General features: G+C 42.3%; 1 protein-coding gene across 2 annotated transcripts in view; it reads left to right on the top strand.

The window, feature by feature from the left end:
* Positions 1–1020: 1020 nt before the first annotated feature.
* The window catches only part of LOC140728782 (uncharacterized oxidoreductase YjmC-like), a 100851-nt gene continuing 89816 nt past the window's right edge, over positions 1021–12055 (top strand). The window contains exon 1 of one of the 2 annotated variants that reach the window (XM_073047738.1): positions 1021–1175. In XM_073047738.1, the coding sequence (XP_072903839.1) occupies positions 1171–1175 (5 nt within the window). In that variant the 5' untranslated portion in view covers positions 1021–1170. The other variant, XM_073047737.1, reaches the window with a different exon arrangement.

The raw sequence follows: 12055 nt of genomic DNA, 5'->3' as shown, positions 1-12055 counted from the left end.
AACTCTTCATCATTGTAAGACTGTATCCATTCACCCCTGGGTTTGAAAGAGCCTAGTTTTGTTCCTATTTCCACACTTATGTATATATATATATATATATATATATATATATATCATTGCTAACCTGTTTGATATATTTGCATTTATAGTACCGCATTGAGTAGTTTACTAATAAACCCTATTAGTTTATAGCAATACCAGACCCCAATGTGTTTCCATTTCTGCTGGTTCTTTAACCGGGTCACGGGGTACGTGACAAAGGTAAAACAGTAACAGAATGCAGAATAAAGTGTTGTAGTTACAGAGAAAATGCAGTGCAAGGCTTGAGGAGAATGTACAAACTCCTTACAGACAGCAGCGAAGGTACAAGATCACAACAAAGTAGATTGTGAGGTCAACACTCCATCTTATCGTCCTAGGTAACTGCTCAATAGTCTGATAACAGTGGGCAGAAGCTGTCCTTGAACCTGGTAGCATATGCTTTTAGGCTTTTGTATCTTCTGTCAATGGGGGTGCCTGGGATGGTGGGAGTCTTCAATTATGATAACTATTTTACTGAGACAGTAAGAAACGTGGACAGAGAGTATGGAGGAGTGGCTATTTTCTGTGATGTGCTGAATAGTATCCACAACTCTCTGCATTTCTCCCTGTGCTGGTCACTCCTTCTCTCCAAGATCTGTTCCCCAATCTGCTGTACACAACTGTCAAGCTTTGATCCCTGTCACCCTGCCACCCACTCCCTGCCCATCCTCCACAATCTGCTCCAACTCCCTCCTCCCAAGCTCTCCATCTTTCTCTTTAGCAAATCTCCTCAGAACATCGACAAAGTTTCCAGAAAGAACTAAACTCTGTTCTGACTGCCACTCCTTGTATCTGAGATGTGATTCATTTGAAGAAAATAATTTCAGAACTGAATGCAGTGCTCCAACATATAATTAATCCCAGAATTAACCTATCACATGCAATATGTTAATTAAGATCCAGTTGTGGCTGCTCAGCCTGTTTCGTAACTGGTTGCTGTGAGCAGCTATTACAAGTTACCTGCTGGGAACAGGCAAACACTGCTCGGCTCAGCTGGTGAAGGAAAGGTGTCAATTGTACTGAGGCTGTCCTCTTTCACAAGTAAATACATTTCCATCTATTGTGGAGGAAACCTGCCGACGCAATATTATGAGGTAATGTTCAGCTTCTTTAGTGCAGTGGGCAAGGTGGTGAAGATCCAAAGATGTAAATAGTCCTGAAACGTCAACTCGTTCAATCCATAGATGCTGCCTGACCTGCTGAATTCCACCAGCATTTTGTGAGTGTTACTCAGGATTTTCAATATCTGCAGAATCTCATGTTTGTAAATAGTCCCTCTTCACCAAAGGTTGGGGGAGAGGGAATGGAGGTGTGGAAATGTCTCCAATTCAACATGACTAAGAATTACAGGAAACTATGCAGGTATGCTGAGAATTCTTATTGTTTCATATTGGAGACATTTGTTCCCTATAAAACACTAGGCCTGGTTATTTCTTCACATACTCTGCCTGATCCACTAAATGTTTACAGCAGTCTAAACTTTAATACAATTGAGCTCTTCCACATTGCCCTTGGCTCCAAACTCAGAGGCACCAAGCAGCCGAACTGTAATAGGAAACTGAGAGTAGTATTGTTTTGGAACAACATAAGCCAAGGCTTCGGAACGCGAGGGCTCAGTATCACCCATTCTTCAATTCACTTCAGTTTTATGTGTAAACAGGATGGGAATTGACATGTTTAAAACATCATATTGACTTTGTACCACACACGAAATGCTGGAGAAACTCAGCAAATCAGGCAGCATATATGGAGAGGAATAATCACAAACAAGAGAAAATCTGCAAATCCAAGCAACACACACAAAATGCTGGAGGGACTCAGCAGGCCAGGCAGCATCTATAGAAAAGAGTAAACAGCCAATGTTTCAGTGCGAGACCCTTCACCTGGACTGACAAAGGTTAAGCAGCTTGTATGCTAGTCATGTCAAGTCAACAACTGTCTGTCAGAGTGGTTAGATTTAATTTACAGAGTGAGGTTGAGAATGATTTGTAGGATGCCAGAAGCACCATAGATGTTAGGGTGGGGCCACACAGACAAGATTATTGCAACAGTTTGAGAATACTGATTTTTTTTGAGTCACATGTTACTAATAGCTGTGAAAGGGAAAGCTTTATGGGGATCAGACAATGGATAATAAACAATAGACAATAGGTGCAGGAGAAAGCCATTCGGCCCTTTGAGCCAGCACCACCATTCACTGTGATCATAGCTGATCATCCACAATCAGTACCCCGTTGCTGCCTTCTCCATATATCCCTTGATTCCACTATCTTTAAGGGCTCTATCTAACTCTTTCTTGAAAGCATCCAAAGAATTAGCCTCCACTGCCTTCTGAGGCAGAGCATTCCATAGATCCACAACTCTCTGAGTGAAAAAGTTTTCCTGAACTCCGTTCTAAATGGCCTACCCCTTATTCTTAAACTGTGGCCTCTGGTTCTGGACTCCCCCAACATCAGGAACATGTTACCTGCCTCTAGCATATCCAATCCCTTAATAATCTTATATGTTTCAATCAGATCCCCTCTCATCCTTCTAAATTCCAGTGTTTACAAGCCCAGTCGCTCCAATCTTTCAACATATGACAGTCCCGCCATCCCGGGAATTAACCTCGCAAACTTACGCTGCACTCCCTCAATAGCAAGAATGTCCTTCCTCAAAGTTGGAGACCAAAACTGCACACAATACTCCAGGTGTGGTCCCACCAGGGCCCTGTACAACTGCAGAAGGACCTCTTTGCTCCTATACTCAACTCCCCTTGTTATGAAGGCCAACATGCCATTAGCTTTCTTCACTGCCTGCTGTACCTGCATGCTTACTTTCAGTGACTGATGAACAAGGACACCTAGATCTTGTACTTCCCCTTTTCTTAACTTGACTCCATTTAGATAGTAATCTGCCTTCCTGTTCTTGCCACCAAAATGGATTATCTCATATTTATCCACATTAAACTGCAGAGAGGGAGAATTTAGCATGGATTGTAGGGGTAAGATATCTCGGAGTGGGTGGATTGACAGGATTCCAAGCGGGAGGATTTGATGGGGGTCTGAATGGGAGTATTTGACAGGAGTCTGAGCGGGAGGATTTGACGGGGTTCTGAGCGGGAGGATTTGACGGGGTTCTGAGCAGGAGGATTTGATGGGGGTCCGAACAGGAGGATTTGCCAGGGGTCCAGGTGGGAGGATTTGACAGGGGTCCGTGCGAGGATTTGACAGGGGTCCGAGCGGGAGGATTTGATGGGGGTCCGAGCAGGGGGATTTGGCGGGAGTCCGAGCGGGAGGATTTGACAGGGGTCTGGGTGGGTGGGAAGATTTGACGGGGGTCCGAGTGGGAGGACTTGACGGGGGTCCGAGCGGGAGGATTTGACAGGGGTCCGAGCAGGAGGATTTGATGGGGGCCCGATTGGGAGGATTTGATGGCGGACCAAGCAGGAGGACTTGACAGGGGTCTGGGCAGGAGGACTTGATGGGGGTCTGGGTGGGAGGATTTGACTGGGATCCGAGCAGATGAGATGTCAGGGCTATGTTTTTTATGCAGAGAGTGGTGAGTGTGTGGAATGGGCTGCTGGTAACGGTGGTGGAGGTGGGTATGATAGGATCTTTTAAGAGACCCCTGGATAGGTACATGGAGCTTAGAAAAATAGAGGGCTATGAGTAACCCTAGGTAATTTCTGAAATAAGTACATGTTCGGCACAGCATTGTGGGCTGAAGGGCCTGTATTGTGCTTTAGGCTTTCTATGTTTCTATGTATGATAACCCTTTTATTCTTGGAATCATCCTTGTGAACCTCCTCTGGAACCTCTCCAATGCCAGCATATCTCTTCCAAGATGAGGAGCCCAAAACTGTACACAATACTCAAGGTGAGGCCTCACCAGTGCCTTATAAAGCCTCAGCATCACATCCTTGCTCTTGCATTCTAGACCTCTTGGAATGAATGCTAACATTGCAATACCTTCCTCACCACCAACTCAACTTGATAGTTAACCTTTAGGGTGTTCTGCACAAGAACTCCCAAGTCCCTTTGCATCTCAGATTCCTGGATTTTCTCCCCATTTAGAAAATAGTCTTCACATTTAATTCTACTACCAAAGTGCATGACCATGCATTTTCCATTACATTTCATTTGCTACTTTCTTGCCCATTCTCCGAATCTGTCTAAGTCCTGCATCCTACCTATTTTGCCAACACTACCTGCCCCTCCACCAATCTTCGTATCATCTGCAAACTTGTCAAAAAAAGCCATCTATTTCATCATCAAAATCATTTATATACACCAGAAAAAGAAGTGGTCCCAACACTGACCCCTGCTGAACACCACTAGTCAACTGGCAGCCAACCAGAAAAGGTTCCTTTTATTCCCACTCGCTGCCTCCTACCAATCAGCCAATGCTCTAACTATGTTAATAACTTTATTGTAATACCATGGGCTCTTAATTTAGTAAGCAGCCACGTGTGTGGCGTCTTGTCAAAGGCCTTCTGATAGACCAAATATACAATATTCACTACATCCTCTTTATCTATCCTACTTTTAATCTCCTCAAAGAATTCCAACAGATCCGTCAGGCAGGATTTTCCCTTAAGGAAACCATGCTGACTTTGTCCTATCTTGTCCTGTGTCACCAAGTACTCCATCACCTCATCCTTAACAATTGACTTTAACATCTTCCCAACCACTGAAGTCAGGCTAAGTGGTCTATAATTTCCTTTCTGCTGCCTTCCTCCTTTCTTAAAGAGTGAAATGACATTTGCAATTTTCCAATCCTCTGGGACCATGCCAGAGTCCAATGATTTTTGAAATATCATTTCTAATGCCACCACAATCTCTAATGCTACCTCTTTCAGAACCTGAGGGTGAAGTTCATCTGGTCCGGGTGACTTATGTCCCCGTAGGTCTTTCAGCTTTTTGAGGACTTCCTCCCTTGTAATAGTAATGGCAACCACTTCTCTTCCTCCACACATTAAAATCTGGCACACTGCTAGTGTCTTCCACAGTGAAGACTGATACAAAATAATCACTTAGTTCCTCTGCAATCTCCTTGTCTCCCGTTATTATTTCTCCTGCCTCATTTTCTAGTGGTCCTATGTCCATTCTCATCTCTCTTTTATTTTTTACATACTTGAAAAAGCTTTTACTATCTACTTTGATATTGTTTGTTAGCTTGCTTCCACATTTCATCTTTTTCCTTCTAATGATTCTTTTAGTTGCTCTCTGTGGGGTTTTTAAAACTTCCCAATCCTCTATCGTCCCACTAATTTTTACTTTATTGTATGTCCACTCTTTTGTTTTTACATTAGCTTTCACTTTCCTTGTCAGCCATGGTTGTACTCTTTTGCCATTTGAATGGAATACACATGTCCTGCGGCTTCCTCATTTTCCCCAGAAACACACACCATTGCTGCTCAGCTGACATACCTGCCTGAAGCTCTTTCCAATTTACTTTGGCCAACTCCTCTCTCATACCTCTGCAGTTTCCCTTACTCCACTGAAATACTGCTATGTCAGACTTTACTTTCTCCCTATTGCAAGTTGAACTCAATCATATTGTGATTGCTGGTTCCTAAATGTTCTTTTACTTTAAGCTCCCTAATTGCCTCCAGTTCATTACGTAACACCTAATCCACTGTAGCTGATACCAGAGTAGGCTCAAAGACAAACTGCTTTAAAAGCCATCTCTTAGGCATTCAACAAACTCACTCTCTTGAGATCCATTACCAACCTGATTTTTCCAATCAACCTGCATGCTAAAATCTCCCATGACTACCGTAACATTGCCCTTTTGACACGTCTTTTCTATTTTCTGTTGTAATCTGTAGTCCACCTCCCAGCCACTGTTGGGAGGCCTGTATCAACATCCTTTTACCCTTGCACTTTCTTAACTCAACCCACAAGGATTCAACATCTTCCAATCCTATGTCATATCTTTCTACTGATTTGATGCTATTTTTTACCAGTAGAGCCACACCTTCCTCCTTCCTATCCCTCCAATACAACATGTAACCTTGGACATTCAGCTCCCAAATACAACCATCCTTCAGCCACGAATCAGTGATGGCCACAGCATCATACCTGGCAATCTGTAATATTGCAACATGATCATCCACCTTATTTCTTATACTCCGCACTTTGAGATACAACACCTTGAGTACCGTATTTGCTAGCCTTTCTGATTCTGCATCCCTAATGTACTGATATGCATCCTGTTGGCTGTGACTATGGATTAGGAATAGTAACGGGAAAAACAATCAATGGTGGGAGTTGTCTTTTGGCCACCAAATAATAACATTACAGTGGCACAGGTAATAAACAAAGAAATATCTGAGGCACGTAAGAATGGAACAGCAGTTACCATCGGGGACTTTAACTTGCACATAGATTGGGTGAACCAAGTTGGTTGAGGCAGACTTGAGGAGGACTTCATCGAATGCATCCGTGATGGCTTTCTTGAACAGCATGTCAGTGAACCTACAAGAGAACTTGTGATCTTAGATCATGTCCTGTGCAATGAGACAGTTTAGATTAGTGATCCTCTTGGAAAATGTGATCACAGTATGATTGAATTTCTCATACAAATGGAGGATGCAATAGTTCAATCTAAAACCAGTGTATTATGCCTAGACAATGGAGACCACAATGGGATGAGGGAGGATTTTGCTAGTGTAGAGTGGGAACACGGGCTATATGGTGAGACAGTTGAGGAACATTGGAAGACCTTCAAAGAGATTTTTCACTGTGCTCAACAAAAGTTGAAAGCAAGGACAGTAAGGGTGGGGGAGCCAGCCTTGGATAACTAAGGAAGTAAAAGAAGGAATCAAACTAAAAGCTCGTGCATACAAAGTCACCAAGAGTAATGGTAAACTGGAAGATTGGGAAAACTTTAAAAAGCAACGAAGTACCACTAAGTGAGCAATAAAGAAAGGGAAGCTAGATTATGAAAATAAATTAGCACAAAATGTTAAATGGATAATAAAAGGTTTTATAATTATATAAAGCAGAAAATAGTGGATAAAGTGAACAGAGATCCCTTGGAGGACAAGAAGGGGGAATTGATATTGGGTAATGAGGAAATGGCCAAGCTGTGAATGACTATTTTGTATTCATCTTCACAGTGGAGACACATCTAACATGCCAAGAGAGATGTTATGGTGCAATGGGAGGTGAGGACCTCGATACAATAGCTATCACTAAAGAGGTAGTGGTGAACAAACTTGTGGGCCTGAAGATAGTCCCCTGGTCCTGATGGAATGCATCCCAGGATATGAAAGAAATGGCAGAAGTAGAGGCTTTTGTGATAATTTACCAAAATTCTCGGGACTCTGGGCAGGTCTCAGCAGATTGGAAGACAGCAACAGCGAATATCACACCACTGTTCAAAAAAAGATGTAGGCGAAAGGAAGGTATCCATAGGCCAGATAGTTTAACATCTGTAGTTGGGAAAAAGCTTGAAGCTATCATTAAAGAAGAAATAGCAAGGCATTTGGAAAGAAATGGATCCATCAGGCAGACACAGCATGGATTCAGCAAAGGAAGATCCTGTTTGACAAAACTTACTGGAGTTCTTTGAGGATATAATGAGCATAGAGGCTGGGGGGGGGGGGGTGACGGGACAGATGGAGGTTATTTACTTGGATTTCCAGAAGGCGCTTGATAAGGTGTCACATAAAAGACTCAACCATAAGATAAGAATGCAGAGAGTTGAGGATGATGTATTAGCATTGATATAGGATTGATTAACCAATAGAAAGCAGAGAGTTGGGATACATGGGTGTTACTCTGGTTGGCAATCAGTGGTGAGTGCTGTGTCATGGGGTCGGTGCTGGGCCCACAACTGTTCATGATATACATTAACGATCTGCAAGAAGGACTGAGTGTAGTGTATCTAAGTTTGCTGATGATACTAAATTGAGTGGAAAAGAAAGTTCTGCAGAAGATTCAGAGAGTCTGCAGAGAGATACACGTCAGTTAAGTGAGTGGGCAAGGGTCTAGCAGATGGAGTACAATGTTGGTAAATGCGAGGGAATCTACTTTGGCAGGAAAAATGAAAGAACAGACTATTATTTAAATGGCAAAGAACTGCATCAAGCTGCTGTAGAAAAACTTGAGATTGCTAGAATCACAAAAGGTTGGTTTGCACCTGCAGCAGACCATCAAGAAGGCTGATGGAATGTTGGCCTTCACTGCTGGAGGGATTGAATTTAAGAGCAGGGAGGTAATGCTGCAACTGAACAGGGTACTGGTGAGGCAGCACCTGGAGTACTATGCAGTTCTGGTCTCCTTACGTGAGGAAGGGTATACTGACTTTGGAGGTGGTGCAGAGGAGGTTCACCAGGTTTCCCCTTACTTTCCTTCTTCACCTTTCCTGCCTCTCCCCTCCCCCACCCCTTGATCTTTCCCTCTACTGGTTTTTCACCTGGCACCTACCAGCCTTCACCTTTCCACCCTCCCCCCAACTTCTTTATAGGGCCCTTGCCCCCTCCCTCTTCAGTCCTGATGAAGGGTCTCAGCCTGAAATGTTGACTGCTCGTTTCCAAGGATGCAGCCCGACCTGCTGAGTTCCTCCAGCGTGTTATGCGTGTTGCTTTTACCACAGCATCTGCAGAGTATTTTGTTTAAGGTTCATCAGGTTGATTACAAAGATGAAGGGATTAGACTATGAGAGATTGAGTCTCCTGGTACAGTACTGGCTGGAATTCAGAAGAATGAGAGGAGGTCTTATATAAACATAAAATTATGAAAGGGATAGATAAGATAGAGGTAGGAAAGTTGTTTCCACTGGTAGATGAGACTCGAACCAGGGGACATAGCCTCAGGATTCGGGGGAGTAAATTTAGGATGGAGATGAGGAGGAACTGCTTTTCCCAGAGAGTGGTGAATCTGTGGAATTCTCTGTCCATTAAAGCAGTGGGGCTACCTCAGCAAATATATTTAAGAAAAGGTTAGATAGATTTTTGCATAGTAGAGGAATTAAGAGTTATGGGAAAAGACAGGTAAGTGGAGATGAGTCCATGGCCAGATCAGCCATGATCTTATTGAACGGTGGAGCAGGCTCGACAGGTCAGATGGCCTACTCTTGCTCCTATTTCTTATGTTCTTATTTGACGTGGTTTCAAGCAGGAAGACTAGATGGGGGTCTGAGTGGGAAGACTGGACAGGGGTCCTTCTGTAACCTATTTCTTCAAAACTACCTGCCCCTCCAACTATCTTTGATTCATCCACAAATCAACACAAACTCCTTTGGAACAGCACTAGTCACCTGCAGCCAATCAGAAAAGACTCCCTTTATGTCCATCCTTTGCCTCCTGCCAATCAGTCAATGCTCTATTCATGCTAGTATCTTTCCTGTAATACCATGGGCTGTGAAGTTGTCAAGCAGCCTCATGTGTGGCAGCTTGTCAAAGGCCTTCTGAAAATACAAATACACAACATTCTTCATCTATCCTACTTGTTATTTTTTCACAGAATTCCAACAAATTTGTCAAGTAAGATTTTCCCTTAAGGAAACCATGCTGACTACAGCCTATTCTCCAAATACCTCAAAACCACATCCTCCACAATTGTCTCTAACATCTTCCCAACCACTGGTCTATAATTTTTCTTTTGCCTCCCTCCCTTCTTAAAGAGTGTAGTGACACTTGCAATTTTCCATTCTTCCGGAACCATTACTAATGCCTCCAGAATCTCTTCAGTCACCTTCTTCAGAACCTTGCAGTATACACCTTCTGTTCCAGGTGACTAATCTACATTCAGACTATTTAGTTTCCTAGGAACTATCTCCCTAGTATTGGCAACTTCACACAATTGTGCCCCCTGACACTCTCAAACTTCTGGTATACTGCTAGAGCAGTGTTTCCCAACCTTTTTTAGCCCATTGCCCCCTAAAGCACTTTCATACTTGCCAATGCCCCTGTTAGGCACAATATACTTCCCAGTGCCCCTATTAAGTAAAAACCATGTCTACATATGTTAACGTGAGAAAAATGATTCTGCTTTAATTTTTTATTTGTCTTAGCTTGCACAGTACCTGTATGCTGTACAGTTTTGATATAAATGTGATCCTTGAGCTTGATGGTATAACTTTCTGGTTCCATCAGCTGCATAAGTCTAGGGAAGACACCCTCCGTCCCTGCCAAACGTAGGAGATTGAAGTGCAACCCCCAAACCCCCATTTGTGTGGATGCTGCGTGATTTGTTACCCTGTTACTGATAAGTACCACAAAATAACAGACAGTAGACTTCATAGAATTAAAAGATTTAGCTTTATAATTCTTAATTTGACTAAAGGATTAGTAAAAAGAGAAAAGGGCCCATTTAAAATGAAACAGTCTAATGTGCACAAATTGGAGCTCACAGTTTACCCTTTGCTGATCCTCCTTCGATCTCCCCAGGTTTCATCAAATCATGGCCCCACTCCAGGTTGACTCCTACAACCTCTTCTCTCCAGTGTCTTCTCTCTTCTCCCCTCTCAAAAACCCCAAGCCTAACCTTAGTGGCCCTCACCAGAGAAACCTCCCCTGAATCCATTCATTCCTGTTGGATGGCACACATTTCTCCTATCCCTTACCTTCAACAGTAGCCCAAACACACAGCTTACACGGAGAACAGAAAAGCATAACAGAGAAAATATATGAACCATGTGAACCAGGGCATTACAATGATTTTTAGCAAGAGTTGAAATATCTGATTCAAGTTGTGACAGCAAAAGCCTAAGTCTCCACATGTCCAAGCGGTTTCTATTTTTTTTTGGTGAGTATATGGTTCTCTGCACTGAAGTCTCTTTCAAGGTAGGAGGGAAGAAATGCAATGAAGAGCAGTTTGGCTCTTCTCCAAAGACCAGGAAACTTCATATGACAGTGTAGCCATCTACCACAAGAGCCGACATTTTTGAAAAGCATTTTTGCTTCTTCGTCATTCTGAATTTTGATAATTTCTTCTCGCAAGCTCTCTTTCTGTTCTAATGGGTTAATTTCCTAGTCTGGAATTTCCAGATTGTTCAAATCCTGGAATTGATTGTCAAAATCTATTTTCAGTGACTGCAGGTTTAAGCAGTACTCTTGCAAATGCCATCTGCCAAAGAGAGTACCATGCTTTCCAATCAGAAAAACTGTTAAAGAACTCTTCTCCCAATGTTTTGATTATATATTTCCAATTTTCCAATGAAAGTGGACACTGCACTTTTTGCCTGGTTTAAATTGAAATTCTCACCCTGGAGTTTCATATTGAAAATGTTCATTTTGTCATACAAATCAGCTAGGTGTGCCACACCTCTGCATATAGGTTTAATCTTGTTTCCCATGTTCTTGTCAACTTTAAGTAAAAGTTCAACAGTGGCAAAAAGATCAAAGAAACATTTAAACCAGCAGTTTTTGACGACCAGCACACTTCAGTGTGAGGAAGCAAGCATTCAAACTCTTTTATCATTATCTTGGCATAACTGGTGAAATATTCTGCTACTTAATGGATGAGCTTTAATTTTGTTGATAGCAGATATTACATGCTTGAAAAAAGTCATTGGCTAAGGTTTTTGGCTGAGAGATGTTGATGATGAATTACACAATGGATTACAAACATACTTGGAATTTCTTTTTTCATAAATGCCACTAGACCAGCATGGCGATTTGGCATATATGGTGCTCCATCTGTAGTACAATAAATCATGTTCCTAATCATGATACTTTTATCCTCAGTATACATTTTCAAGCTCACCAGAGATTGATTCTCTATTGATATTTGTTTTTAACTTTCTACAAAAGAGAATCTCTTCATAAAATTTTCCATTTTTGATATGCAATTAGCAATGCCCCATTGTGTCACACAGTTGACTCATGCAGTTGTATCCCAAGATTTGTAGCTCTGTGTACAGTTGATACTCACTGTCTTCATTCATCTAGTCAATACCGCAAGCTACAGACTTATAACTGAGGAATTGATTTTGAAATACTGGTATCTGTTTTGAGAACAGTGGTGAGCACTTCTAATAC

The sequence above is a fragment of the Hemitrygon akajei genome, chromosome 6, assembly GCF_048418815.1.
Source record: "Hemitrygon akajei chromosome 6, sHemAka1.3, whole genome shotgun sequence".
NCBI lineage: Eukaryota > Metazoa > Chordata > Chondrichthyes > Myliobatiformes > Dasyatidae > Hemitrygon > Hemitrygon akajei.
The sequence above is the reverse complement of the archived record's forward strand: the minus strand, read 5'-3'. Positions and strand labels throughout refer to the sequence as shown.